The sequence below is a fragment of the Bacillus rossius genome, chromosome 3 (assembly GCF_032445375.1).
Source record: "Bacillus rossius redtenbacheri isolate Brsri chromosome 3, Brsri_v3, whole genome shotgun sequence".
Taxonomy (NCBI): domain Eukaryota; kingdom Metazoa; phylum Arthropoda; class Insecta; order Phasmatodea; family Bacillidae; genus Bacillus; species Bacillus rossius.
In genome coordinates this window covers 42,505,555-42,524,326 of record NC_086332.1, presented here as the reverse complement: position 1 = coordinate 42,524,326, position 18,772 = coordinate 42,505,555, and the positions used below count along the sequence as shown (strand labels likewise).

The 18,772-nt window shown below is 39.8% G+C and overlaps 1 protein-coding gene across 1 annotated transcript in view; it reads left to right on the top strand.

Moving 5' to 3' along the window:
- The window catches only part of LOC134530577 (RNA/RNP complex-1-interacting phosphatase), a 79,932-nt gene that overhangs the window by 36,230 nt on the left and 24,930 nt on the right, over positions 1–18,772 (top strand). The window contains exons 4-6 of the mRNA XM_063365535.1: positions 10,742–10,829; positions 15,004–15,083; positions 15,334–15,380. Of these exons, the coding sequence (XP_063221605.1) occupies positions 10,742–10,829; positions 15,004–15,083; positions 15,334–15,380 (215 nt within the window). The remainder of the gene's footprint in view (positions 1–10,741; positions 10,830–15,003; positions 15,084–15,333; positions 15,381–18,772) is intronic.

The following is an 18,772-nucleotide window of genomic DNA, read 5'->3' as shown; positions in this document are numbered from 1 at the left end:
CGAATTTTAATGTGGTTTTCAAGTTAACTTGAGCGTAGCAGAGAAAGAAATATAAGCTTTATTTCATAAAAATCGGCTCCAGAAAAGAAGAGAAATCTTAATTTTATGACATACAATATAATCAATATAAGAAGCCATTAGGTTTTGCTGTTGTAAGGAACTAAGTAGAGAGTAAGAAAAAAAATAAAGATCCTGACAGTTTGTAGTGTCGCCATATTTGTTTCAATTTTCAATACCATTTTTGTACACACACAAGATGGCGTACTCCGGCAGGTGGTGGCTCCTGGTAGCATGTACTGAACATAAAATGTCGGATCCATGATGGTCGACAAGGACAATGTCAAATTTCAAGGACAAAGTCAAATTTCAAGGTCAAGGTCAAATCTCAAGGTCAAATTTCAAGGTCAAGGTCAAATTTCAATGTCAGTCAAATTTCAATGTCAGTCAAATTTCAATGTCAAGGTAATATTTCAAGGTCAAAGTTCAAGGTCAAATTTCAAGGTCAAGGTCAAATGTCAAGGTCAAAGGTGTGGTGACCAGATAATTATACTAAAATGGTATCAGCACACTCTTGCGGACAAAAACAAGATGGTGATCTCCAGCGGACGAAGACAAGATGGCGGACATGACGTCATACCAGCTTCCGATATATATGCTTTGAAAAAAAGTGGTAGGAGTCAGTCTGCCTGCATCCACCATTGAGGAAGGAGCCTGTCGCCATTTTTAGTTTTTTTTTTTTTTCACTCACCGGGTTCGAACCGAGGACGGTGATCGATATAATCAATCAGAATTCGAATAAGTTAATTTTTTGATGAATTTTGGAATTTTTTTCATTAAAATCGGTTAATAATTAAAGATTTTCAAGATGGCGTCAAAATTTCAAGATGGCGACCATAACGAAAATTGCAACATTAATAGGATCCAAATTGGCGGGAAACACATCGCCGGAATGTTCGAGAACACAATGATGTCATCCAAAATGGCAGATCCAAGATGGCCGCCGTGATCTACTTGTCCCGTTACGTTATGTCCCGTTACGTTGTGTCCCGTTACGTTGTGTCCCGTTACGCTCATCCAAGATGGCCGTCGTGACGACACAATCCAATATGGCGGTCAACACCACAGACACCACACCCTGAACCCTGTTTCAGGAAATACATTCCTATACTACTATAGTGAGATTCTTTTAATTTGGTTAAGGGTGGGAAAAAAAATCTTATCGCCGCCTCAACTTCACCACCAACAAAGACGGTAAATAAAAGAATTGAATAAATAGGATACACAGTACATACGAGGCGAGTCTTTTAAAAGAGGTTCCGTGAAACATGTGTGAAAAGGATGGGTGATTGAGTAACTGGTTGAGTTCTTTGAGTACGTGAGGGTTGTTGCCATAAACCGGGTTGCTGTCACAACTTAGAAACACACAACTTAGAAACACATAACTTTGAAACACACAAGATAGAATCTTCTAAGTTATGCCTGTTCTAAGTTGTGTGTTTCTAAGTTGTGATAGTTCTAAGTTATGACTTTCTACGTTACGACGTTTCTAATTTGTGTGATTCTGCGTTGCGTGTTTCTAAGTTATGACAGTTCTAAGTTGTGTTGCTAAGTTGTGATAGTTCTAAGTTATGATTTTCTAAGTTATGACGTTTCTAAGTTGTGTGGTTCTGCGTTGCGTGTTTCTAAGTTGATGGTTATAAGCTACGACTTTCTAAGTTATGACGTTTCTAAGTTGTGTGTTTCAGTTATGTGTTTCTAAGTTATGATCATTCTAACTTATGAAAGTTCTAAGTTAAATGGATTTTTTCCAGGTTTCTAAATTATGACTGTTCTAAGTGGTGTGTTTCTAAGTTATGTGTGGTTCCCCCATAAACCGGTCCCTTTAGAGTACCCCAAAGAAGAGATCACAAAGTGATAAATCTGGATAACAAGGTGGCCAAGGTTGGTTTGTGCCATCTGATGACTGGGCCTACTTTAAAAGACTGTGCAGAAGTAATAGAATAGCAAACGCTTAAGGCTTGGTCTCACTTTTTGGGGTTATTCAGTTTTTTGTCATTACTTTTTTTTACGGGCGTTTATTGCAAATTTGTTACCATAGCTATCTTGCATTTTCTGCTTCGTCACAGCCTTGGTCACCAAATGCTGTTATATAATTGCGGTAAAAAGTCACGTAAGAGTTACTCGTTATTAATTTCGACCACTTGCGTGACAGTTTACAGCTCTGAAATAATGTTTGCTAATATTTGGTGATGCAATTTGCGATGGACTACAAAACAAAAGAACTATCGCGGTACATCTTTAATGGATTGTGATTACAAGAAAAACAAATGGCTCACCTGGTGTATGTGATGTCACTTCCACATCAGCTTTCGCCGCGAACCAATTCGCGCGCGGTCTATTCCATCAATTGTCAAAATTTTCAACATTGTCTCGAAGCGTGAACTCTGATATCGATATCGATGCATTACATCGATAACATTTATTCGGACTGGAACAATTCACATGTTAAGATTCCTAATACTTGTATGCTGGTGCTGCTTATTCACACAGGTTACATCATACGTATTTCAGTGATCTGAGAGAATGACAGACCTTAAAATATTGCAATGACACGCCAGACTTAGCATAAGCTAATGAACGCTTGATGTTGGCCGAGGTATTCAGAGGCCAGTGCAGTTTAAGTGTGCATTGCAGCATAAATCTAGCTTGTAGGTCACGTGTTAGTCCAAGCGGGGATCATTTATATAATTGTAAAAATACACATTTTAATGACTAAACTAAATTTTATGACAAAATTGATATTGCACCATTCACCATGATATGCTTTTTATTCAAACGAAACTTATTCATGCTTGGTAACTTCTTCGCAGTGGGATCACGATTATTTGGATCGTTTGTGAAGCCCTCTCAAAGGAAAGATTTCTAGAAACTGTAAGCGTTCTTGTTATCCCATTCTGTTTCCGTGTCTCACTCAGTACACTAAAATCTTACATGAATCCTAGAACCTTGGTATTAAAATTATTTCAATAGGAAAGTACTCGAAGTACAATTTAATATAGCCTATTAGTATCATGATTGAGTAGATTAAATTTTACTGTAAAGTCAACACACAAACTCATTTTAAGTACATACTAGGTTTAGTAAACATATTGCACAATAAAAAAACACTTAAGTATATCGGACACGTTTGCTTAAAACAACACGTTAAATACAAGTTAACGGAAATTGTTCAAAATGAAGAAGTGAACTGTAAATGTTGTGTCTGCATATGTTTTGCTTATGAATGTGCATTTACAAATTCCGTGCTATGGTCATGAAATGCATTTTGTATTGGAAGCTTTTGCAGTTTATCGGCTGGAGAGGGGGAAAAAAAAAAGTCCACCTTCATGACATGTGTATTTTTTTCTGTCGGGTTTGGAAAATACATTAGCGCCCAGAACAGTGCTACACGAAAGATAGCCGCGGCACGCATTCTAGAAGACACTTTATTCACGACGGCACGAAAAGACCGGTCAGGGAGGTCGCGCGACACACGGCAACACACGCTCACTTGTGCCGGGTGAAAGTTAGGGCCTTGACAAGCCTTTTACCACGCGAACGTACGTTTTACTCGGGTCGGGAAGGACGTGATAGGTCTCGTTGCTGCTCGCGCGAACACGACACGCCGTCGTCGTACTTGTCCGTGTGGCGGCCGCGGCGCGTCGCTGAATTGTCGCACGAAGAGGAGTCGACCTAGACTGTGCGCATGGCTCCAACACTGCCTTACCATTTCCCGGTGGAACTGTCAGAAACAACAGGTGCGTTTGTTAGAATATTTCACTCTCACCAGACACGCACATTTAGAGTCTTTAACGGTCACGAGTTATAAAAACACTTAACTGCTTTGAAACCCGTCCACGTTGTTTACAGATGTGTGTAATCTCAACCGCGCGCCAGAAGCTACCGCCGCACAGACTGGTATTTGAGCTGAAAAACTGGCCAAAAATCAAAAATGTCAACTTGAATGATTAGCTTTGGCCTTGGGTCCCAAAACAGCCAGATGAATATGACATCATGTGGCAGTGTCCCCATCTCAGTAGGACTAACGAGACTACTGTACAAGCATTTGGAACCCAGCACTCGCGTGGAATGGTTTTCTTTGTTCACGGCATTACAGTATGTTAACGAAACTGTTTTGTGTTGTTTTCGTGTTATAAGGGGTTTTGGTGAAATAATTTATTGTGGATGTGCTTGAGCAAGTTATGTACCTTTTTACTGACCATTTTTTATTTATTTAAGACTGTTATTTTTAATGTTCATGTTATTCTACAAACCTCACAAAAAAATACGTCAATTTGTTTCGTAATTTTTACATAAGTGAATGTTTTTAAACATGTTGTACTCATTTGTACTACTTCAAAGTTATACTTTATGATACTTCAGAATGTCTATTTTCAGAATGAGAAGTCAAAGTTTTCCCCAATTTTCACAAAAAATAATAATTACCATAAATAGATAAGATTATGGTTTTTCATTTGTTTTTATTTTTTTATTATTTTCAGGTTCTTAGGCTTCAGTCATGTCTATGACTCGAAAACAACTACACGAGCTTGTAAGAGGAAGTGCAGAAAGGCTCTTTGATGCAAAGCTCAAAGAATTAGAAAAAAAAAATAGCTGAAATTACGAAGTGCCCTTCTAAGAAACTATCGGAATTGACAAACATCATTAACAGTTTTAAGATTGGTTACAAGCGAAAATGGACCGCATGTAACAGTACAGAAAGTTGTTTCTTGGAAAAGAATCGAGACTGGTTAAATGAAGAAGTTTATTTACCTACTGCCGCAGATCCTTTATTAAAAGGGCGACCGAGTAAAGAATTCGGGGAATCAAGTGATCGATCAAAGCACCGAAAAACAATAGCACTTAGAAATAATGTTCCTGCAGATGAATTGACTTACGCAGCGCAAATGAGTAATCGTGCGGCAGGCAATAAAGATGTAGCTAAAGTACTTAAAGACATAACAAAGTCTCCAACCAGAGCAACAAAGTTTCGCAAAGCAGTCGCTGCTGGTAGTCATTGTACTACTACCAAAAAACACTCGCCGAAAGAGGCTTTGGCAATATTTGTGGAAGCTAACTTATCAATGAGTCAGTGCGAAGTTATACAGCATGCTAACAAAGATGTCTACCCCTGTTATAAACATGTTCAAAAAGCAAAACAAGATTGTTACCCGAAAAATATTGTCGGTGAAACGTGTGCTGAAGTAAAATTGCAATATTTGGTGGATCACACAACAATGATTTTGTGCAAGTATTTAGAAGAATTATTAGATGCCTATAGTCATGAAGTAACTAAAGATTTTGTGCTAGTCTTAAAGTGGGGATGTGATGGATCTCAGCAAAGCCAATACAAACAAAAAATTAAACATAATGAAGACAGTGATGCTAAAATTTTCCTCAGTTGCCTTGTGCCTTTAAGATTGAGGTCTGGTAAAAAGGTCATCTGGCAGAATCCGTGTCTATCGTCACCTAGATTCTGCAGGCCTATTAGAGTTAGATTTATTAAAAAGAACAAGGACATCACAAACGAAGAGATTGAATACATAGAAAATCAATCAAAAAATTTGATAGCAACGAATATCAGCGAAAAAATAAAAATAAAACACTTGTTACTACCTACAATGGTGGACGGAAAAGTGTGCAACGCAGCTTCTCACACTGCATCGACAATGCGTTGCTATAGGTATATGTGGTAGCACGTCAAAAACTTTTAATTATTTATAAATAAGAAGCATGGAATATCCGAAGACTTTCAAATTCGGATTATCCATTTTGCACGCTAAGATTAGATTCTTTGAATTCCTTTTACATTGATCGTATAAGATAAAAGCAGAAGTACACAAAGGTCGCGTCACAACTAAAAATTACAATGAAAAAATAAAAGTCGCCAAAGAAAAAATCCAAAAACAATTCAAGGAAAAAATGGGATTGCTGGTTGACGTACCTAAAGTTGGTTATGGCAATACAAATGACAGCAATACATCCCGTAGATTTTTCGGAGACGTTAACGTAGCAGCTGCCATTACAGGGATAGATCTCGAAGTGATTCTCCGATTTAAAATAATATTGGAGGTGATATCTTCGGGTTACGACATAAATGTCGAAACATTTGGTACATACACCATTGATACTGCAAAACACTATGTAGAATTGTATGCCTGGCAACCTATGTCACCAACAGTCCACAAGATATTAACTCATGCTCCGAGTATTATATCGCATGCTTTGTTACCAATTGGTCAATTGGAAGAGGCTGCAGAAGCGAGGAAAAAACATTTTCGCCAGTACAGAGAAAGCTTCTCCAGAAAATTTTCCAGGATAGATTGTAATGAGGACGTTTTAAATAGGCCCCTGTTAACTTCGGACCCATTTTTGACTGGCATTAAATCTAACTTAAAAAGAAAAAGGCAGACAATATCAAAGGAAGTCTTAGAGTTTTTACAACCAGCTGGTTATTTTGATCATAGTGATAATGATGATAAAATGTTAGAAGTTGTATTATTACTTTTGATAACCTGTGTCTGTTTAATATCTATTAATTGATGTACTTTAAAATTATTTCATTAATATTTTTTATACACCCAATCAAACCTGAAGACAGTATAATTTATATGGGTTTTGCTTGAGTAAACAGCTACGAGTATCTATATAACTAAAAGTATCGTGAGTTTAATGATATACATAAAGTTGTATTGTAACTTTTGCTAACCCGTGTCTGTTTAATACGTATTAAATTTGTACTTAAAAATTATTGAATTATTTATTTTTGTTATAGACCCAATCAAGACTGTAGCCAGTATAATTTATATGGGTTGAGCTTGAGTAAACAGCTATAAGTATGTTTATAACTATAACTTTATTGATAGAAATAGCTTTTAATTGAATAATTAACACCTGGGCACAAAAAACCCCAAAAAATATTTTTGGCCAGCTTTTTAGCTCAAATACCAGTCTGTGCGCCGTGACACACATTCTCGACAGTGCGATTAGCAAATATGCACACACGATCAGTCCGAACTGACAGTTCGAACCTATCAGTCGGAACTGAACAGTCGGAACTGCCGTGCGTTTGTGTTTGTGTGTCTAGGACGTTATATATCATACGTATCATATGTATGTGTGTACTGTGGACTGATCAGTCGGAACTGATGGGCTGACGAACCGATGGCTTTCCATCAAATCGGACTGTGGACTCAAGAGCCGTCAAGTCGGTGTGAGAACAGCGTCTCGCCAGTCCAGACAACCAGTCCATGAGCTGAGTATCGTGGCTGACACATTTGTTTATATATACTTTTTTTTATACCTTTTTCTAACTTAAAAGTGCAATTACAACTCCAGCATGCAAAGTTTCTTCCATATTTTATGATGAAACGATACATCCAACAGCAACAGTAACACCAAGACTGATCGTGTGTGGGATGGCTTCAGTTCAGTCCAGACTGTCAGTTCGGACTTTTCGTTCCGAACTGAGTACCTGGACTGATCGTGTATGCAGAGGGCCTTGGTTCAGTACAAACAGTCGGTTCGGACTGAGCGGTCCGAACTGGGAGCTGGACTGACCGGTGAGGGCCTTCACTGCGCAGCTTGCGCTCGGTTTAGCCCGCGTTTAGGGCCCCGCCTAGCCAGGGGTGCATGTGTGGTGGTGAGGTAGGGTGATAAGTGCGACGTTCGCGCCTCCTGGCTAGGCCGACACACGTCGTGCAGAGTTCCTGGTGTTTAACGAGCGCCATTTGAAAACCGTTCAAGATTTCTCGAAACTTTCTCATTACGAATAGCATTTAAAAGCCTTTGCACTTGTCTGTACAAGTATCCTTTCATGGTCCGTGTTTATGGACAGTGGAAAAAAAGGCTGCAACGTGTGTTTTCACGGACGTTTTCAGGTATGAAAAATTGTTAGAGAACCTAATGTCGTAAGTGGCATTGGGAAGTATTCCATTTTAAATTAGTAGTCCAATAGGGGCGCGTTACCGACGATAAGTCTGCACTCCGGTAGAGACTGTGAGGCGCGCGACAGAGCTCGTGCGCCCGGCCAGGCTTGCAGTCTTCACAGCTCGACACTCGCGTTCCAGAGGACCCGGTTTGCGATCCCATTCAGACGGCGGCGGTGACCCCGAGATCACTGCGCAGGCGAATGCTGGGTTGGTTCGTTACCACGAGGCTGTGGCCGGTGTCGCCGTGCTTTACCGTCGGTAATGACCTTTCGTCGAGGAGCCGTAAAGCCCCTGCCCCCCCTGTGATAAAATAAAAGACACGGACGTCGGCGGCGGGGCCCGGCGAGCGTGCTGCATTCCTGCGCCCGGGCCCCGACACCTCTGTAAACACACTACACGGGCCCGGCGGTGCCCGGGAGACAGCGTCCCGCCGTCGTCGCGCATTCCTCGGCCCGCTGGAGGTGACGTCTCGAGTGTGTCGACACTTCCCGACGAAACACTGTCAATAAAGAAGGCTCGGTGCTCCGTCCCCCCCAGCCGTGCCAAACCACGTGCAGCTTCACTTGAACATTTCTGATTAGCGTCTTCATTGCGATGGCTTTCAAGAGAACTGTAACATTGTATATTTTCTAAAGACGAAAAACAACACGCTAGTTCGTTGCGTAGTGACTGACGCGCGGGCCATTGTCGTCCTTATTGCTTTCACGCTTTTAGATCTCGTACACACAGTGTTACTCCCACGGAGTTAAATTGAGGTTTTTTTTAACGCGGGTGCAAGTGTCCTTAACTTGCGCCGCTGCTCACTTATACAAGATGATTTGATTCGAGTTGGAGAAAGTCAACCATTGCCGCTGGGATTTATGGGTTTTGTAGGCTGATCCAATTAGCGACACATCTTGGATACTATCCCGAAAGCTGTGAAGGTTTTGGCCAGTGTTCCTGCCGCATTTCGTGTGTCTAACATCTTAGCTCTCGGTATACGTCATTTGGTAGGAGTAAGTTCGTGAACGCGACGGAATTCAAGGAACGGAAATGTGTGACAACCAAGGTGCTGCCACCTGTGGCAGATGGCGCGAACCAAAGTTCTCAGAGACGAAGGGAAACATGATAGTAATTAGTAAGTGTTTGATGAGTTTTAACAAGTTGGGCAGTATTTTAGTAAAATTACTTGTCGAAAATCAGTTCCAAGCCGTGGTTTAGTCTGCTTATCGAAAGGGAAACTTGATAGTAATTAGTAAGTATTTTATGAGTTTTAACAAGTTGGGCAGTATTTTAGTAAAATTACTTGTCGAAAATCAGTTCCAAAGCCGGGGTTTAGTCTGCTTATCGAAAGGATCTATAGTCGGCGTAGCGAAAGTGCTGCTCCGGCAACGAATTCTAGCGGCGGATGCTGAAAATACTTGTGAATCGTGACCCACTTTGCTCGGCATTATTTGAAACAATTCTACGTTAAATTTCGTGTTCAAGGTTTTGTATTATAAACGTATTTGTAACATGAGAACACATGGATTTGCTCGTTACCGAGGTTATATGTTACACATCTCTGGCGAGTGCTGAAAGACTCACTGACGTGTTTTTTTTTTTTTTGTACTGTGGGTGATTGATTAATCCTAGGCGGAGGTGAGATAGATGTTCGTGGTGAGCGCCAGCTAGCACAAATGCGCGGGGCTTTGCAGCTTGATATGCTAGTTGCTTGGTAAAGCCCTGCGAGCGGTGACGAGATGATGTGTTATTTATTGTTCCGTTATAGAACCGTTTGCGAGCCGGGGTGTGAATAATGACCGTGACCTTAACGTCTTGTGCTCCCTTGTGCTCTTCACACAAATAAATCCAGGCCTTATACAACCATCTGCCAAGTCATTGCGAGGTAATTGTGTGTACAGGTGAAGGACTATATGCGTGTTAATGGACTGTGTTATGTGAGCGACGCTGATGAAGTTGGTGTATGAATGTACTGTGGAGTGTAACATGTTTTTTTTTTCATGGCTACCACAGAGCCTGAAAGACTAGGGATGGGGAATATTTACTGTCGCTATAGAGTAAAGGAGCCGCCCGTTGAGAAGCGACACTCCTAGCGACACACGCGCGACATGAACGTGGTCCTCTCTTCGAAATAACACGTGGATTTAACCTAAATGTTATCTAAAGTTACAAACAAAACAAGAAGCCACTATTTTACTGCACCGAAGTAGGGCATTGTCCAGTTTCTGTCTGTTCAACATTATTATATTAAGGCGCAGAATATATTTTAAAAAATCTAGAATGATTATTTTATTATTAAAAATTTCTGAAATACCAAAGAAGACATATTGATTTAGAGAAATATAGAATGAATAATGGAAATTAAATATGAGCTAATTTGGTTTCTTTGAGCAGATATTTAAATATTTTTATATTGGTAATTATCAATCTCACACAGTAAATATTAATAGTACTTGAATAGTGAGATAAAAATAACGTAATAAAACAAGCTTTTAATTTTTTTTAATTAAAAATTATACTTCTTCCAGTTCCATGCACGAAAACACACAATGCAATAATTTGTTTCTAAAATCCCTCACACCCATATTCATTACAAACAAGGTTCTATTTTATGTGGCCCTCCACAATATGTCGTTTGTGAAGCTTCAGGATTACGATGTCGCTGTAAGCGACAAAGTCGCTGCGACTTGGCCCTGCGAACTTCATGTCGCTGGTCGCGGCTTGTCACAGGGACAAACTTTGTCGCTACTCCCACCACTATTTGAGACAGTCGTGTGCTTGGTTTTCAGATTCACCCCCAGCTTGTTGTTGGAGCACGTGCCTCGCCTGGGGCTCGTCATTGACCTCACAAACACTTCGCGCTACTACTCCAGCCAGGTTAGTGCAACCAATAGTTGACGGCCGCAGTGGTGTTCACCGGCTTCTGCAGTACTGCATGCGTGTCAGAAGTGTGTGCTTTTTTCGTCCTGTTAATGGTGGTTTATTATGTATCCCCGAAAGTGTTCCAGGCAGTAGCTGATCTTTAGCTGATGACTTTTATTTTTTGTGTGGTATGCTATGTTTGTATGCTTCAGTTTGGAAAATAAAATAATGTAGTTGTTTTGCAGAAATGTAATTGCTTGTAAAGTTGAATGAATAAGCAATAGTTAAAATCATGGGCGTAGATCCGGGTTGGGAAGGGGGGAGGGCTGGAATCAAGAAGATGGGCCCGCTTGCGCTTGCAAAATTGTGACTGTGAAACGGGGTTGATAAAATTAAACGTCAAAGTTATATTTTATGGAAAACTTTCTGTATATTTTTTTAAAGATTTCTGATTATTGCAAGCATTATTGCATGTGGGCAGTACACATCCAGAGATGACTTGTGTTGGTTAAAATCCATGCGCACAAATCTCTGGCTGCGCGGGTCTCCCTGAGAATTTCCCCCCTTCCTTCCCCATCAATCTGCGAGTCCTACAGATTTACGCCCCTGGATGAAATCATTTCTATGTGGCTTTGATTATTTCCCTATATAGGGGACAGGGTGAGATGGATTTGGTAGTCATGTTTTGCATTTGATTCCGCGCGACTTTTAAAATGTATTAATTTACTACATCGTTAACATCACTTCAAATGGGCTCTCAGTGTGAATTGTCATTATGCTTGACGCTGACCGCAAGGGGGGATATGTTGATGGATATTTGGCTCCAATCAATGTCTGTACTGGAGGTAAAAATAACTTCGTTAAAACTTGTTTTCAAGGTGAGATATAAATGGGAACAATAAATTTAGTAGTGGTCATGTAAATTCGGTTTATTCAACAATACCTTCTCATTTTAATTTCTCTTGTTTGCGCATGAAACTTAACTGAGGGAACAACTGTACTGCACAGAGAGTGAGTGGTATATAAAAGAGGCTCCTGCGGCTGGAGTCAGAGCGAGGTGCCTGTTGCCGATGTCCACCATCTTGGATGGAAACGGTGGTCAATCTTGGTGTCAAATTTCCTCAACATTTCTCAAAAATGACTTAAAAATCCTCAAAATTCCTAGACATTTTTCTATTCAGGGAATATTCCTTTTTCGAGAGAAAAAAAGTCCTATTTTTCCTCAAAAATGCCAGACCGGCCAAATTTACTCGGAAAGGGACATTATTTTCTCAAAAACCCGAGAATAGGTTATGATCATGACCTTGGCCATAAACTTAAATTTTTACCAAAACTTAAAATGTTTACCAAAAAGTTCCAAAATTACATAAATACGTCAAACGTTTAATTACTTTATCTATTTCGATCCTCGGTTCGATTACCCGTGAGATTAAACTTGTAATTGATGAATATAAAATACTTAATTACAATTATAATAAAAACTTGCTTACGTCACGCCTGCCATTTTGTTTTCTATAACTTTCCACCATTTTGAATTATGACATCACGTCCGCCATCTTGAAAATCCGTAATTTAAAACGTAAAAAGATATTTAAATTTATAATTTTTTTAAATACAATTTAAATAAAATTTTAGTAGAAAACGCCTCATGGAGTCCTCAGTTCTAACCCAGATGAGGGCTAAACAATTAATCATCCCTCTGTGGTGGCAGTTGGCAGAATGACCCCCCCCCCCCTTTCCCCCCCCCCCTCCTCATCATTAATATTAAGGCAGATATTAAACCAACCAGTATGCAGTCATGACAGCCATCTGGGATCCGCCATAATGTTTTCGTCTGCTAGAGTTTACTGGCCTCATATTAGTTTATTTTTTACCCGCTAGTGCGCGGTAGTATTTATTAACATACAGTCAACTATTGTCACGTCCGCCATATTTTCGGCCATCTTCAAAATCTGTAATTATTTAACTAGATGTTCGGAAAAAATTTCCAAAAATCATAAAGAAAAATATTTTATAAAAATAATGTTTGATTCGATCGATTCCCGTTCTTGGTTCGATCCTTGATCAAAAATGTTAATTTAATTAAGTACCACATCATTTATAATAAAAGTGACAGGTGCAAGGTTTAAACAACACTCACGAGCCGCAGTGCATAGTTGGCCAATTGCATGATAGAAGCTAGCAGATGCTTACTCCGGGTGATATACCTAACCAACATTGAGTTTAGGCATGTAGTTCCACAGATGCTTGTAACTTTATTCGTAATGAACAGATTGAAGCCAACGCCGGTGTGCAGAATCGTGGTTAATTAGCGACGGCGCGGCGTGTAATCGCAGTGTTCGGCGGGCGGGCGAGCGTGTGGGCAGTTGGCGGCGGACGCGGTTTCCACGGGCATTGTGAGTCACTGCGTGCGTGCGTGCGCGCGCGCCCCGCGCTGGGCCGGGCGTGAATCACGGTGTAATTTAGGCGTGGTCCCTAATGCGCCGTTTCAACCCATTTCCCCGCGCTCCGGCGTCTCTCGGCGGTGCCTCGTCATTATCCCCCCCGGCGTCTGGGGAACACGCCCAGCCGGCGCGCGACGGCCACCTGGTCACTGTCCCCCGCGAGCCCCGCCGCCCCTGCACGTGTCCGCTCGGGCGGAGCCTGTCTGCAGCCACAGACCACTGTGGCCAGACCCAGCCACAGTTCACATTAAAGTTATGGTATATTTGACAGTGTTATCGCAGTTGCCGTTATTCTGACAAAAAAATTAATTAATTCAGTGCTAAATACGGAATATTTTTTTCTCAGCATAACCTATGTGTATGTATTATTAAATGTTATAAAAATCTTTTTTTGACAAACGTGTCTTTGAATCAAACATGTCTTTAAATTTCGATTCATTAGAATTAAAAAAAAATATATCAGATCATGATCTTGGTGAAATAGAATAGGAAAATGTACCTATTTCCAAAGTTCTCATTCTACATTATTTTTATTACTTTACAATGTTGTGCCCAAAACGTTTTTTTTTGCTCCCTGGTGTGTATCTGGCAACAGGGAACGCCGAAACAAGGCAGCAATAACGGCAGGAATCGTGCATTGGGAAGAGAGGCTCTGCGCCCATTCAAATGCACACGCAACTTAAAGGATGAATTTCGAGCGGAGCCAGGGGCAGGAAAGTGAAATTTCCTGTCCAGTTATCCTGATCTTGGTTTTCCTTTTAACTTCCCCCCCCCCCCCCCCCGCCCCCCTTCTTCCACCCTAATTCCATAATCACTTCAGACAAATCCTGGGGTTGTTCCTTACCATGGGTCATAGCCGATTCGTCCCACAATTTCCTTGATTTGCGTAGTTTTATGCATCTGTCTGAAATAACCTCGACAACACAGAAAACATGGTTTTGTACTTTTACAAAATATTCAATTTGAAATCGGTAGTTGCCAATAAATAGTTTTTAATATTACAAGAAATTTTAATTTGTGCACCACATTGCTAGAGGTTATTTTTGCATACATATATTAAATACGCGTTTGGAAACATTACTGAATACTCCTTGTTTCGGTTACGAAAATTGGCGCAAAATGTTGATTTTGGATTGATGTTTCATAAAAGCACAATTTTTTTTAACCATGGAATATATAATCAAATATTTAAACCTTTATATATATATTATTTTATTATATTTATTATTCAGGAAACGGTTTCCAAATAATTTTAACTATTGGAGATACTGGGACAACACACAACATAAATGCTTGGGCAAGAATCCAAACCCAGTATTGCATCGAACATTTTTTTTTTTCCGTAGCGAGACAGTTGCTTTAATTTAAGTGAACAAATTTACAGATATCTGTAATTTTATACGATTATTTCAGTTACATTAAACATGTTACTGGGAATGATATGTAAAACCAAAATATTAATAAATTAAATTCTGCGTTATACAGCAACTGCACCTACAGGTGTTTCCAACAGTGGATGCGATGACATTTGAAAGCTACTGGTATCGATGGTGGCAGTCAGAGCTAGTAGTGTGCTGTGTGACTGCGGTCAATTAAAAAATATGTTCCCCATGGTGTAGGATATACACTTGAGATACGGATTGGTGTCATGTTTTTTTGTGTGTTCGTTTTGTGTGCATTTGTATTGGTGTAAACCCCTGTATTCTTGCATTTGCATTTTCATTAATGCAGGATATTCTTTGCAGGAATTGGAGTGTCAAGGAGTGGCTTATCAAAAACTGGATTGTCCTGGACACGCTATACCCCCAAAACGTCTTGTGTGCAGGTTAGTCAATATTATTCGTCCATAGAATTGTAGCTTCAGTAATGTTTGTGTTTGGAGTAATGGTCTTCGTGTGAAGGACTCTTGATGATGAAAAACTGCTGTTGTTTCTTCGGGACGATGAGGACTTGTTTGTGGTTGATTCACAGGCTGCCATTCAAGGGTTTAGTACTTAATAGTTCACTTATCGGCAGGTTTTGTAGAAGTGCCAAAAAAATTAAGAACCGCCATTTGACAACATTTTCTTTTGCAGGTTCTATAACATCGTGAACGAATACATCCAGTATCAACCAGACCCAGGTGAGTACCACCTATTTTAGGTTTAGCGAGATTTGTGGCTGCTGTTTTCTACAAAACCATTGTAGTGCTGCTTTCTTTTTCGATCTGTCCAATACAGCTATGTTATGCACCGACGAGATTGAACAAGTGATCTCTACTTCTTCCGTTATTGCTGTTTCTTTTTCGATCTGTCCAATACATGTATGTTGTGCACCGACGAGATTGAACAAGTGATCTCTACTTCTTCCGTTATTGCTATGTTTCTTTTTCGATCTGTCCAATACTTGTATGTTGTGCACCGACAAGATTGAACAAGTGATCTCTACTTCTTCCGTTATTGCTGTTTCTTTTTCGATCTGTCCAATACTTGTATGTTGTGCACCGACGAGATTGAACAAGTGATCTCTACTTCTTCCGTTATTGCTATGTTTCTTTTTCGATCTGTCCAATACTTGTATGTTGTGCACCGACAAGATTGAACAAGTGATCTCTACTTCTTCCGTTATTGCTATCTTTCCTGCAAACGAAATGCATGTATGTATCTGTGTGATACCAATAAATTGCATATCGAGATATTTGCGATATTTTCGCTATCGATACTTGCCTCTTGCTGTTTTTCAAATTTAAGCATGTTGGGGTTACTGATACTTGGAATATCAATATCCGTGTTACCTCAATGTGCTATTATAAGCAAGTTGTTTAAATGTAAGTATTAACAAACTCATCTATGTTTGCAGTATTTATTTTTGCTGTCAATAGGCCTGTTAGCTATTTATTGACATCAGTTTTTGATATTAAAAAAAGGAAATAGTATCGCGCAGCCATTCTTCTGTATTTTGTTTAGTGCGCCTGGTTTGGCTATGATTGTACGTATGTCTGCATGTATTTGTGTGTATGCATACATTTATACGTGTTTGCATGCGTTGAAGATACTAAAGCCGGTATTCCAAGAGACAAAAATAAGGGTTTAGGTGTTAAGGGAGCGTTCAAGTATTACGTAACGCAATTTTTTGATATTTTTGACCCCCCCCCTCCCCCCCATGTAACGCGCCGTAACGTTTTTCTGTACCCCCCCTCCCCCCTAGTAAAACGTTACGTAACCCTAAGTAACCATTTTTACCTAAAGTTACAATTATGTGGCGTAACTTACCGGAATAAGTCACTAAAATACCTTTGTTATTGTTTTAATCGCTTTAATGTTATTTATTAACATTTGAAATGCCTTGTTTTTAAAAGCAAGAGCTTTCTAATGTTTTTTTTGTCCTAATACATTTTTACTACTCAATCATACATTTAGCAATCATACATTTAATTACGTCGTTTTCCTGACTTAGCCCTGTACTTACACACTTTTTGCTATGTCCGCCATTTTTCTTCTCACGCATTCTCCTATTTTAGCGTTTTACTAATAAAGCTATTAAAATCAAATAACAAATTTTATTTATAATAATTATTTTTACCTTTGGCAATGCAATTACAAACATAAAACTAACTGAAATAAAACATATTTGTCAAAATATAATCGTATTTAAGAATACGATCGAACGAAAACGAAAAACATTTAAAAAAAATTAGCCATAATTAAAATAAGTAGATTGTAAAAAAAAATTCAATTGGAGTTTTACTGCTCCTCTGTCCATGGGCTTGCCAGCCACTCGGATTCTTTCATTACTGGCATCCGGAGAGCAGACGAAGAGGGTTCCGGAATTGTTAACCCGCTTGCATCAACTTCGTCTTCGTCAAGCCAATCGGCATCCTCAGACGATGTTTCACAGCGACGCACAATGCAGAGAAGCTCATTTGCCCTTCTTGCAGCAAGTCGCTGTGGCCGTACTCGACTTTCATGAAGGTGTTGGGCAGTCTTGCCATGCATGAAACGATTGTGCATTTGCACACTCTTGTGGGATGTAAAATAAATCCCACAGGTTGAACATACTCGGTTCTTTAGGTCGGATTGTACCGATGGGCAAAATAAATCGTAAGACATCTGCTAAACCCTTCTAGAGGAGGTGACAGATCAACAGACAACCTCACAAGAAGTGGCGAAAACTTGCATGATCCTTTGTCTATCTGACTAGGTACCACGAGCTTGTTTGTGGTTTGAAGGATTGGGCAGGGTGGCGGCAGGAAAGTTTCTGGAAAGACAGATTTTAATGCACTCGTCAAGCGGGAACAGCAGGATTCATCCGCGCATTTAATAACTTGCAAGAAATATTCCGATTCACGGACGTGAGCGCTATACCACGCCATATTAGGTTCTGCTGGATTCTGCAAGCTATCTTCAGGGTTTCTATATTCCGCCGAAACATCGTAGTTGTCAATTTTCATACAGTCGGCCAAGTGTTTGGAGCACATAAACGAAAAGGGTTGCCATCTTGGGAGAACAAAATACAAACAATTCAATCGGGAATCCCCCGTAAAAAATAAACGAAAAGGGTTGCAAACTTGGGAGATTTTAATTCACTGGTAGTTTTATTAACCCTTCAGACCAATCGTCTTTCGTACAACATTACTGTTGTGATGAGAGAAAATCTCACACATAGAAAACCGTGTATTGTGAATATCAATACCTACATAATTTCTAATATGGCGATTGGAGTCTACGTTGACAACCGAAGTATAACGAAACCATCCGAATAGCGGTATCTTTTGTTTTAACTACTTTACTGGAGTGACGAGAAAAACTATCACAGCTGTTGATAAATATATATACGTTTGCTTTACGTTTGGAGTTAAAAAAAAACATTCTCTAATCCTGTAGAGCAAGCAGAAGCAATTTTGTGAAGTTAAAAAAAAAATTAACTTATCATGCCATTTGAAATTTTAAGAAAAAAAAAAGGTTTAAAAAATGCGTGAAAGAATCTGTCTCTACGCGACCGTTCTGAAGGGTTAAATAAATAATAAAAAAAAACAATGTGACGTAACGCGTAGGTCAAACCCCCCCCCCCCCTCCCTCCCCTGTAACGCATCGTAACGTTTTACAAGACCCCCCCCCTCCCCCCCAAATTCGTTACGTAATACTTGAACGCTCCCTAAATATGTTACACCTGTACCCTAACAGCATTCCAATTGCACAATAGGATTCGGTCAATTCCCTATTTCTAAGGCACGGATTTGGGTGTCCTATCCATGGCCGATCTGTTGCAATTCCGCGCATGCGCAGAGCTCACTATTTCGTTTTGTCCATATGGCGTATCCGCATCTGGCGCTATTAACTCGTATATATTCAGTTCTTAATTCAGGAGACATCAAATGTATTGGTGTGCCAAATTAAACCTTATGGTAGCGAAATACATTTTGTACAATTTAATGGTCATAACAAGAAATAATCGCACCGTAAAAAGTATTTGAGAACATTAGAATAACACAATTTAATTCGTGCGACGGCGCTGCTATCTCCAGGATTTTGGCCG